The sequence below is a fragment of the Cololabis saira genome, chromosome 8 (assembly GCF_033807715.1).
Source record: "Cololabis saira isolate AMF1-May2022 chromosome 8, fColSai1.1, whole genome shotgun sequence".
In the NCBI taxonomy this organism is placed as follows: Eukaryota; Metazoa; Chordata; class Actinopteri; order Beloniformes; family Belonidae; genus Cololabis; species Cololabis saira.
The window spans coordinates 39,446,750-39,459,380 of record NC_084594.1 but is presented as its reverse complement, the minus strand read 5'-3'; the positions used below and the strand labels follow the sequence as shown (position 1 = coordinate 39,459,380).

At 42.0% G+C, this 12,631-nt stretch overlaps 1 protein-coding gene across 1 annotated transcript in view; it reads right to left on the bottom strand.

The window, feature by feature from the left end:
- The window catches only part of LOC133448954 (calcium/calmodulin-dependent protein kinase type 1D-like), a 29,326-nt gene extending 20,761 nt beyond the window's left edge, over positions 1-8,565 (bottom strand). Inside the window, exons 1-2 of the mRNA XM_061727982.1 lie at positions 8,515-8,565; positions 7,364-7,475 (exon numbers count right to left, since the gene is read on the bottom strand). Coding sequence (XP_061583966.1) covers positions 7,364-7,449 — 86 coding nt within the window. The 5' untranslated portion in view covers positions 7,450-7,475; positions 8,515-8,565. The remainder of the gene's footprint in view (positions 1-7,363; positions 7,476-8,514) is intronic.
- Between the last annotated feature and the right edge of the window lie 4,066 nt (positions 8,566-12,631).

Sequence of the window (12,631 nt, the reverse complement as noted above, 5' to 3'; positions counted from 1 at the left end):
CACACATCTCAAGGTTGTAACTGAATCCCACTCATCTTTGGGAAACAGTTCAAGATACTTAAATAGTGAGAAGATCTCCTGCATACGGCTCTCTTCAGGTCATTGCAGAGGTTTTAGAGGAAACTGCGTTGTTCCAGGACTTTGATTCCTCGCCTCTGAATCCATGCTGGGGTCCATGCCTTGTTTCTGACGGAGGAGAGACGGCTTTGTGCCAAAATATCTAAGTATTTGGAGCTTTATCTTGACAAGTGCCCCAGGTCCAGCTGAAGAGGAGGCCCCTTGGCATGACCCGCACCAGGATATTCCCTGGATGATGCTTCGTTTTGGCTTCGCACCAAATATGGCTTTTAAAATTAAGGCCAAACATTTCAACCTTCAACTGGTCAGACCATGACACGTTTACCCGTGTGGTTTGGGGTGACTGAGTTCATTTTTTGTACATAATTCAGACGTTCTAGCACATTGCCTTTTGTAAGGTATGCCCCTCTGTTTAACCCCCCGCCCCACAGCCCAGACTTGTGCAGGAGTCATAAGAAAGTAGTGACCAGAACCTGGCAGTAATTCCTTCAGCGTTGCTCTTGGCCTCCTGGTATCTCCCTGATCATTTCTGTCCTCATCAGCGTTGAAGGCTCATCCTGATCTTTGCAACATCTCTGCGGTGCCACATTGTCTTTGAGTGTTTCATTGTACATTCGGCACCTTTTACATCCCTCTCGTGCTTTTTTCAACAATAAGTCAGGCAGTTTCTTTGGCTACTCCAAACATTCAAGCAGATAATCCAGGAACAGCTGACTTTTATCGGTTTTCAATCAGAATCAAACTGTAGTATGTACTGCAGTAATATTTCTCTTAAACCTTCAAGTACTGAGGTTTCCTTCCTTCTGGTTACATTTCAGTAAAAACAGGAAAAGTTGCAATACTTATCAAGTGGATATTTCGTCAGGGAGGAAATATACCAACATGCTAGAACAACAGAGCATGCAATAACAATCAATGGATGTTTCGTTTTCAATCCGCTCTGGATCAACGCCAGTAATTTTCAACCCAGCAGCAGCAATGATAACTTGTCCTTAGCTAATGATACTACAGGTATCTAATTAGCTTTCTCTCAGATGTAAGTCGTTTTGGAAGTAGCTTTCATTTGCCTCATTGGCCACGGTTACATGATGTTTTTTAATTCTGAATTAATTATTTCTATTTATTAAATGTCCAAAAAACATCATGTAGCCTTGGCCATTCTTGTCCTTTTTTCCGAATAATAATCGATTAGAGAATCGATAAAAGAACCGAGTCGTTAAGCAGACTCAATAATGGAATTGGAATCATAAGAGTCTGAGGCCACGTTTACACGTAGCCGGGTATTTACAAAAACGGATATTTTCCCCTCTACGTTTTCAAAAAAATCCTCGTTTACACGGACCCGCATGAAAACTCTGTTAACGTCATGCCAGCCAATCAGAATCCTGGAAAAACATCAACAAATGACACGTGTGTAACTTCCAGTTAAGGCTGATTTATGGTTCCGCGTTACACCAACGCAGAGCCTACGGCGTAAGGTACGCGGCGACGCGCACGTACGATGCGCGTCGCCGCGTACCTTACGCCGTCGATTTAACGCGGAACCATAAATCATAAATCTCCGTTTTCCTCCGTTTCCCTCTGTTTAGACGCAAACGGGAAAACGGAGTTTTTGAAAATCTCCACTTTGGCCGGAGTTTTCAGAAATGATCGTTTTTGGTGACTTTGACCTCCGTTTCCGTGTAAACGCACGGCCAAAACGCATGAAAACGCCTCCGTTTTTGTAAATACCCGGCTACGTGTAAACGGGGCCTGAGATTTTTCGACTGTACTTTTTTTTCCTTCCTTCTAAAAAAAAAATCATTTTTAAATATGTTTCTTTGCCACTTTGGATGCTGTGCAGCTTAAAGTATTTCTGGTGGTAACTGTAGCACTTATCCGTATTTGTTTTGAGGAGTAAACGCGGCAATGTTTATATACGGGAGTAGGTGATTGAGCTTCCAAGCCAAATTACTACCCAGATCAAGACCCCGGAGGGGGTATCTAAGAAGTGGAGCAGAAGTAAAATAGAGATAAAGAAAAGAGTACAGACGTTTTTCTTAAATTGTCATGGAGAATTTGAGATCACTGCCAAACAACGTGCAAGAGGACAGAATGCTAATAAATACAAATCAGGATTCAGGAGGGTGATCTACTCTCCAACAGCTCAGGCCTCAGACTACATGTAGGCTACGGATGGAGCAGGTAGGAAGGGAGGAAGCACTGCAGCGCTTGTTAAAGGCAGATGCTGAAACCCTGGACTTGGAACTGTGAAGGAGCGTCTCGGAAGTTGGAACTGCTGGCCGTGTGAGTCCACCTTCCTCTCTCTGCTGAACAGTGCTGGATCTGCTCCTTCACCTGCTCCTGCACCTGCTCCTGCACCTGCTCCTTCTCCTGCACCTGCTCCTTCTCCTGCACCTGCTCCTGCACCTGCACCTGCTCCTTCTCCTGCACCTGCTCCTTCTCCTGCACCTGCTCCTTCTCCTGCACCTGCTCCTTCAACTGCTCCTGCTCCTGCTCATTCACCTGCTCCTGCTCCTTCTCCTGCACCTGCTCCTTCAACTGCTCCTGCTCCTGCTCATTCACCTGCACCTCCACCTGCTCCTTCACCTGCTCCTGCTCCTTCACTTGCTCCTTCACCTACACCTGCTCCTGCTCCTGCTCATTCACCTGCTCCTGCACCTGCTCCTTCACCTGCTCCTTCACCTGCACCTGCTCCTTCACCTGCTCCTTCACCTGCTCCTTCACCTGCACCTGCTCCTTCACCTCCTCCTTCACCTGCTCCTTCACCTGCTCCTGCTCCTGCTCCTTTACCTGCCCCTGCTCCTTCCCGTCTTATGTTTCTTTTCTTTTTCTACGTTTATTTTCTTTTTCTTCTACTACCTCTTTAGGTTTGCTTTTAATTTTTGTCTTGTATTGTATATTATTTTTGTGTCGGACCCCAGGATGAATAGCTGCAGTTTTGCTGCAGCTAATGGGGATCCAAATAAAACTTCAAACTTCCTTCACCTGCTCCTGCTCACACCACCATCAACACTCAGCAGACGCCTGCTGTAATCCTTTAACCAAGTGGTGCTAAGATGTTCCCGCAGGGCCTCTCTGACGTCAGCCTGCACACTAATGCTCAAGCACACCTGACTCATTCACGGCCAGCCTGGTGAGCGTCAAAGCTGCTTTTACATTAAGACTCCAGCAGGAAACTGGACAACAGCATGCACCTGAACACAACTCGATGTCCCCAGACGCCCGGCACCATCTCGGCAGAGCAAGCACAGGTCAGGTGCTTGTCAGGGCTTCAGCATATGCAGTACAATGATTAGAGTTCTTTAAGTAGAAATATAATGATTTAAGTCATTGTATTTTTGCTGTACTTCTGCATGCAAGTGCCTTGAGGCCTGAGATGAATACCTGTGTTATTTCTCAGCTTTTCTCTTCTTCAGTTACAAAATAAACTATTTATCTAAATTAATATCAAATAACACACATTTACTAAAGAAATCCAGTGGAGCCACGACTATGTGACATAAGACGTGTATAATTTGACTTTTGAACAAGAGGGGATCAGAATCCCTGTCATAATGCAGAAAGCCTGAGCTTCATATGTTCATTCAGCCTCGCGTGGTTTGGAGAAAGCAGCTTCAGAGATGCATTTCTGATGTGTGAAAACGGACTGTAACTGCAGATGTTCAGTTACGTAGAGAAACGAAACATCTTTAATGCAGGAGCTGGTCGTCTATGACCATGAATTGTACAGTTTTGCCTGTCATTGCTCTGGATTCTGGTTTCTTTGGAGATTTCTTCTCCTCTCTGAAAACCAAACTCCAGAGTTTGCTGCTGGAGTTCGTCACTCGGCTTGATAAACTTGAGTTTTTTCAAGAGATTGCTTCTTAGATGCTTAATATGGTCACTTGAGATATTTTCCGTAACATTGTAACCACCGCTGGAAATAACAACTTTGAGCATGTCGCAGTTTTCCTGGTGGGATAGTTCCAGCCTTACATGAGGCCACATTACCAACAAAAGTCTAATACAGGATACCTAGACTCAGGGCCACCGCAAGGGGTGTGCGAACCGTGCGACCGCACAGGGCCTCGCGCTATCGGCCGTTTTTTTGTTTTTTTTCTTCTTTCGCTTATAAATATCAACAGTCACGTTCCATTACAGACCTAAATGTGTACTAGTCTGTGCATATCAATAAATATATGTGCAATGATGTGCTTGCTGATTGATGTGGCTGCGCAGCTGCGCGTGTCTGTTGTTCAATACAACTGCGTCAGACCAAGCGCAGACACAAGCTGCTCTGATCCAGACTGGTGGAGTTGGAACAAACTGTCACACAATGTCGAGAGAACGAGACAGATTCAGGAAATTTCCATCAGGGGATGAAAAAAGAAAAAAACAAAAGAAAATGGAAGAGTTTAATGCCTCTCTGAAAGGCACGTTTGATAAATTTGTTACAAAAATCACAGATCCGACCGGGTCTCAAGCAGCCGTGGGGCCCTGTGTCGAGGCAAGCCCAGATGATGATGAGGCAGGGCAAGATATCCAGTATTTTGCTAATTGGAGAGTTAAAATCGCGCATATAGACACCCGATGCGACCCGAAAAAACCCAAACATTTTGGGCGCGCTCGTTACGCTCACGCGCGAGGGCCCCCCCCCCGGCCATTTCGCACAGGGCCTTGCAAATCTCCCAGACGGCTCTGCCTAGACTCATCCAACCACTCGCAGGCCACCGCTTCTCCACCGGGCGACTTTGTGCTGGCTCTCAGACCCACAGAAAAGAATTGGGACTGTTTTTCTAGAAATGTCGTGGTATCAGGTGGTGCGCAGAAGTAGCTACTCACGGATGCCCTCATTTCCAGCAGTACCGGCAAGTGTTTCTACTACTTGTAGTTGGTAATTAAGTAATGCCAGCTATAATTGTTTATTATTGTTTTGTACTGTTTGTATTGCTTTTATGTTTTTATACGGGGCTTTTCATATTTATTTTATTTTTTTGCTTCCTTTGCACTTTGGTGGGAACATCCCAACCAATCTCATTGTGGCTTGAGCACAATGACAATAAAGTCTATTCTATAAGGAGGATACAGGTATTTAATAAAAACCATCTGCAAACATCAGTAAACTTTCAAATTAAAAACTTTTTAAGCATCAGGTTTTGGTCATTATATAATTTGTGCAGCAGGTTAGCAATGTGAAGTCCTGCAGCGGCAGGTTCAGTGCTGGGTCAGCTGCAAGGATGGTACAAGAGATGTCATTGATAAAACCGGCTCTGTGGGAGATGATGAAAGGGATTGTCATTAACCTAAAGCCTAATCTGAGCCTGGTTGCAAGAGACGGAGGTGTCTGACTGCAGCTCCTCCTGAGTGCTTCACGGCCGCCTGGAAACAGAAACTCCTGGAAACTCCTGACCTTATGCAACATTCCTTATGCAACATCGAAATCTTCTGTGATCGCTTTAAAATGGCTGCGAACGGGGTTGTAAAATATCTGCGGGAGAGATTTCAGGCATAGCCGAAGACTACCATGGTGCTAGCACGTTTATTACTGCAATGCAATTAAAAACAATTTAAACTCTGGGTTGAATTTTTTTGTACGATGAAATTTGTAATAGGAGGAGCAGACTTGATTGCGCCGGCTTAGCCAATGGTTAGCTGTTACGCCTCGTTGGTCATCATGACGCTACAGAGCCGAGCGGAGACACTGACTGCGTTTATGCACTCAATAACCCTTTTAAAACCTGAATATTGGCAATAACCCGAATTTGCACGGCCATGTAAACACCAATAACCCCTTTGAATAACCTGAATTTGCTCATATTCGGGTTTTTAAAAACCCGAATATGACCCCTGGGTTACTCCTTTTAAAACCCGAATATTCGGTTATATAAACGCCAAACGGAATATCCCCATCAAACGGAACATGAATTTGTTTTCTGCGCATGCTCTGTTCACATGGAATCCTGGTCTTTTGAGTCCAGGAAGTTCTTATAAACACGGGGAAACGCAAGACCAGGCCACACTTTTGGAGTGAGGAGGAGACTAATCACTTCATGAATGTAATGAAGGATATGAACATTTTTGCATTTGTAGACGGTAGAAAGTACTGGGATAGCGAGATTTACAAGAAGGTGAGCGAAAAGTTGCGCGAAGCAGCATTTGTTTTGAATTTGGATACAGGAAGAAGAAGCGGAAATGAGGCTAATTGCGTCATCATGTTCTCCGCGCGTCGCTGGTTTGATCGGGATATCCCCAATGATTAATTACCATGTATACAGGGATAACCCTGTTTGCTCACGCATGTAAACGGAATATTCCGAATGTTTCAGTAACCGGAATATTAGCAATAACCCGAATTTTGACTGCATGTAAGTAGTAGTCATTGGTAGTTGGTGATGGCCCAGCGTGGGATGAACGCAGCGGTCTGCTCTGATTTTGTCTCCGAAACATCTGAAATGATCTAATGAAAGACTTCGCCATGTCTAACTTTGATTGACATAAGGTGGCCGTTTTTCAGTTTTTTTCCCAGCCTGTTCGTTTCGCCCAGTTGCATCTTGGTACGAAGAAAAGGGCTTCATGAATGGCCGTTTGTCCAGTAACCTTACAGATCACGCTGCCATTCCGCTGCCAGTTTTCTGTCCTCAGACGAGAACCTGCGTTATATTTGAACTTAGTTAAGTTAATCGAGCCTGTTTTATTCTCATGCACAGTAGCTAGCTGGCCAGTTAAATCAGAAAAGCAAAAATAAGCTCCCGTGATTTCATTGGTGCTACCTATAGTTGATACCCTGATGCTGTTTCTTCTGATTTTACAAGCTTGTTTGCTGCTCATATAAGAATTTTAGTTTGATTTAGCCTTTTTTATTTTTTCTCTTCAATCTTCATATATTTAAGTAAAGCACCTTGGTGCTACAAATAAGATAGCCTTGCTTTTTACTTTGCCCCTCAGGCCGATTAGCATTCCTTTATCCGTTATCAAGTCTTCGATGTTTCCAGAAGATTCCAGATCTTCAGCTAATCTCTAACATCTCTGAAAGGGGTTGCATTTGTGTTTCGTAGAAACCATTTTCTGATCTTTTCCTACGAAATGTAATGTACACTCTTTGATTTAACCAAGTCTTCGCTGCACTTTCATTCATGAACATCAAACTAAAGAGGATTAAATTAGAAGTGACACATTTCTGATCCCATTGCTGATCCTTTTTGCCATTTTATGCATCTTATTGAGGAATAAATGTGAAACCTGATATTGTAGCAGTGACAACTAATTACATCTTTTTTTTCTTTTTCTTCCAGCAGTTACTTACGATCCCATTTTGCCTTTGAAGTCAAACACGTCCTTGATGTTGCTGATGTTTTTCTTCCAGCTGCATACGATTTCCTTCCGCCCCATTGTGGCTGTGATGTTGCTGTAGACTCCTGAAAATTTGAAATGGAACAAAATTTCAAACTTTTGGCTAAATGAGCCCTACAGAAATGATCCTGTATACGATTGTGGACGTGTAATCTCATTATTTATAAGGGAATTCATGTGATTTTTTTTTTTTTTTTTTAAAGATAAATTAGGATTCTTGTGGTAGTCTGGACTGTAGAAAAAAATGTTTGTAAGCAGGAAAAAATTCAGCAATCAAAAATCTCTTTTGTAAGGATGTCCAGGCCTGGCCTCTGAGGGCTCACCCCGCTTGCTCTTACATAAACTGCAACAGGTAAAGCCTATTTATACCAATCAGTTACACAAGTTTCACAAACGTGAAGGATTAGAGAGCTAAATAGCTGTATGGTTAATCTTGAATGGCGTGCCTCATCTCCTGTACCCTCCTTTGTGTCTGCTGTGGGAACAGATTAACAGCTCATTTCCTGACGGGACAAAAATTGGGTCGTTTCTTTTTTGTTTTTTTTAAGTCACAGCTTTGAAAAAAGAATGAACCGTAAAATTATTTGCTGGAAGACACCAAAATCAACTCTCAAAATTAGGGTAGATAGATTTTAATTAGAGATTTTCCAATTCACTTCCTATTTATTCAACAAATGGATTACTTCAGTATTGGCTCCTGATAAAGGTTTTGGGTTTATTCAGTCCTCTGTTTCTGAAAACAAAAAGATCTAAATGTAATTCACATGTGGAAAATGTGACCAAATCTGGAATTTGAAGATTTTATGAACTGTGAGGAAACTAATCAAAGTCACTTCAATTACATAACAACAACAATAACTAGTCCAGAAAAGTTCTTAACATTTATCAACTGCAGTATAAAAAAGAAAATTAATAAAGATTCAAATTTTCAGCCTTTGTTCAACATGCATGTTGCTCATGGTGATTAGAACCTGGTCTGTTATTGATCTTAGATTTAACACAGTTAATAAGAATAAAAATAAGAATTTGAATAATGAATAATCTAGCAGTGAAGTTCAGTTATGAAGAGAAATGAAGAGAAGCAGCAGCGAGCTGGGGACTCACCTGTGGAGCGGTGTGGATGAGCAGAGGTGTCTGAGTTTACACAGTTGCAGGTTCAGCTGCAGGTCTGCCTGGTTCAGGGCGGGGGCGGGGCCTCGTTCATTCACCGTCAAATCCATAGACCAGAGCGCTGCTCTGCCATAGACATGGACATGGACATAGACGCGTCATCGACCGCTGCTGTCTACTGGCGCTGACGAGCCGCGGGGCCGCCATCTTGGAGCGGGCACCCGCTCCACTCAGTGTCGTCTGGCTGGCGCAGTTAAGTGTCAACGCATTTAATCTGTCATAACTCGCGAATACAAAACACACACACACACACAATGGCATGCAGTTCAGGAAATTAATCTTTGAATATATGGAATGAAACAACATGATTAATTGAAAGAGAGATTAATTTCCTTAACGACATACCATAACACAGTTAGTCATATATATATATATATATATATATATATATATATATATATATATATATATATATATATATATATATAAAATCTTACAACCCATATTTACACATATGCTAAAAGCCCTGAAAGAGGACTGCTTTGCAGAGCTTCTTTCTCATGCTCCCTTTCTGCAGGTCAAGAGAGGTGAGTTTGGCAATGTGGTGTAGCCTTATGTTTAGATGTTTTTTATTTTATTTTTTTATATTTATCATTTTTATCCCTGGTCGCATTTGTTTGCAGATTTGTACAGGAATACGCGGCACAGTGCTCTGGCATCTTCAATATCGTTCTGTGTCATGCTGTCGTAGGATGACCGGTCCAAGATGGCGACCGATTTCTCGCGCCCCAGCGGCATGGATGTATTGCCCAGCGGTCGATGAGGCATCTGTGTTTATATGTCTATGGTCACAGCGAGCAGACAGTGATGCGTTCAGGAGCCCTCGGAACTCTACCCTCTTTACTGTTGTTCATAGAACTGATTAACATAGTGGAATATGCTCATGCAGCTCTTTTATTTATTTTATTTTTATTTTTTTAAGATCAAACTGAGAAAAGACTTATGGAACCACAGTTTATTTTGAATGTTTAAAAACAAAATACTTGTATGATTGCAATAGTGTCTCATATTTCTACTCAGAAGTCAGAAATTAGTTCCCTACAAATATTGAAAGTGAAACATTTGACCATTGTGTGATAAATTATTTAATCTCAGCAATATGGGAACTGATCCATCCCTTATCTAAATCAGCTTATTCATAATTAGGGTCACTAGAGTCTTTCCCTGATGTCTTCAGGCAAACGTCAGGGATCCATGATGCTGGCCAGGTCAGCACCTCTCCACGGGGTCACATAAACACAAACAACCACACACTCCTGTGGAGGATTTACAACCACCAAATAACTTGACATACATGTTTTCAGACTGAGGAAGCGGAAGAACCCACAGAAAACAAATATGCATAATTTTGACGTGAATAAAGAAAAGAAAGTGGAAAAACTTCCTTTGGCCAACAGTGTGTCTAATTTTTGCATCTTTATTTGTAAGTTACTTCTGATGGTTAATGTGAACATCATTTAAAATATTAGAGATTCTCAGTTCTTTTAAAGGCAAAACTGACTACAACATAAGTGAATAATGAAGATTTTAGAGTCTAAAGTGATGTCATTCTGAAGAATTCACTAGAATAAGAAAAAAAAAATTAAACCAAACCATATCCACGTGCATGCGGCATGGCTTCAGTACAGGGGATGATTCATGTGTCTGTAATTTGACCTAAACAGGTACTCTGAACTGCGCCTGACTCTTTCCTTAATCTGGAGACAGCCTGTTGCACATTTTCACATGGTCACACATGCAGCGCTGCCGAGGACAGCAGCGGCCGCCAAAACAGGATGGGCAGAGCCGTGTAAGAAGCGTGTGATAAGCGCACACAGGTAGTCTGCATACCTGCTCTAATAACTGCGTCATCTAACCATCTGGCCATTATTTCTGCAGGAACAGGCTGCGTGTGATAATCCCCTCGTATAACAATAAACCTGCTGGCTGCAGGTGGATGCATGCTGTCATGTGACGGGCTTCTCATATCCATCCTTTCTATACCACATTTGGACATACTCAGTACTCGAGTTGTAAAAAATAAATCAGGGGGGATGGTGGATTTTATCATATGGGGACAGATCATTTGTGCTGATTACAAATAATATAATATATTACAAATAATAGCACTGACCAAAACACCTGCAGAAATACTGCAGGAATGACATAGCAGCAGTTAAATGCAGCCTTCTGTAAGCTTTAAATATCCACTGGGCTTACATCAAATACATCAAAACACAACAATAAAAAACACTTTTCTGAACTTATCAATATGACTCTGTCCTTCACAGGATAAGTGAAATGGATCACTGCAAAAACTCAAAATCTTAACAAGAATATTTGTCTTATTTCTAGTTAAAATGTCTCATTTTGGTAAAATAAATCCCATTACACTTAAAACAAGACTCATCACTGGAAAAAACAACAATTTTCACCTGTTTCAAGTAGATTTTCACTTAAAATAAGTAGAGAAATCTGCATGTGCAACAAGATTTTTTTGCTTGTAATGAGAAGATAAATCTTGTCCCATTGGCAGATTTTCCTACTTATTTCAAGTGAAAATTTACTTGAAACAGGTGAAAATTGTCAAATAAGTTATTTTTCTGGTGGTATTTTTCTGGTGATGACTCTAAATGTTGAAATAGCAGTAAAACCACATTCATTGATGAAATGACATAAGGGATGCAAAGGAGGGATGGCAGTTTTACAGGGGGGGATGATTTTGACCGTTTTTATTTCAGGGGGGATGCCATCTCCCCTCATCCCCCCCAACTCGAGTACTGGACATACTGCAAACACTCTTTCCATGCTGCATCATGTCATTGCCCATGCTCCATTCAGCAGTGTGCACTACTTCATCACAAGTTTTTCAATGGCAGGCCAAAGGCAGCTAAGCAGATTACATATATCCCAGCAGCTTATTCAGAGAGGTGTCTGCAGGCCATTGAGTTCATCATGAGCAATCAGAAATAGATTCATATCTAGGAACATGTGACCTCAGAGGACACAATGAAAGTACATGGGAAATGGGAGACAAAAGACTACATCTGTTAAAACAATGAATATTGAAGGATTATTTGGATATGTATTTAAAATGTGGCTAAAAGGAGGTACAACTGGAGAAAAGAAGCCCAGCGTTAATTTCTGAGGTTCTCCTGTTCATGAGACGTTCTTCCTCTTGAATGTTGTTCACTGCTCAGTACAGTGAAAGATGGCACTGGATATGGGTCCATACTAGTGTTTTATTTCATTTCAAACTATCATCCAGTTTTCACACCTGAAGCCGGAGAAGAAGCATGGAAAATGAGTTTAATGAGCGCGAGAGCTGCTGCCAAAGAACTCCATCAACCTCCAAACTTCACAGCAGAAATAAATATATTTACAGCCCAGTATAAACAACGGTTTCAGACCGGCTAATGGTAAGACAAAGACCTCAAACGCAGATCAGTTGAAGAAAAGAGGTCGAGGATGTAGAGCAGGAGAGGAAACGTTTTGCCTATTTTATTTCCCTTTTAACATCATGAAAAGTGTGAGATCCCTGGGAAGTGGGAAAGATGAGTGTGTTGCTCTAAGTGGACACAGCAGGAGTATCATATACTTCAAGGAGCATTTTCTGGACTCCAGCATCTCTCTGCATGGATTTTGACGGACACAGAGGGGCAGGAACTTCAGACACACCAGCAAAAGTGGGGTAGCAGTTCTGTAGGACTACTTGTTAACTTCAGATGGCGGGAGATTGTACAATAGGACTGTGAAGGTGCACCCCTGCACCCCAGATGTTGGGCTGTTGGCTCTGAGGTTTGCATCCATGCTGTTCACTGAGAGATCATTTCATGTTCATTTTAATTTACACTAGTGCAATATAACTCCCCTTTGTGGATTAATACTAGTTGCAATTATACGGTGCCGTCTTACGTGGTCCACAGCATGGCACTGTGGAGTTGTAGAGTGAGATGGAGAGAGGGAACAATCTCACCACATACTTACCATACCACCATATACATTTAAATTTTACTGGATTTGATTAGATTAAAGATTTTTTGCACTCTACTTATGTTTCATGCTCAAAAAC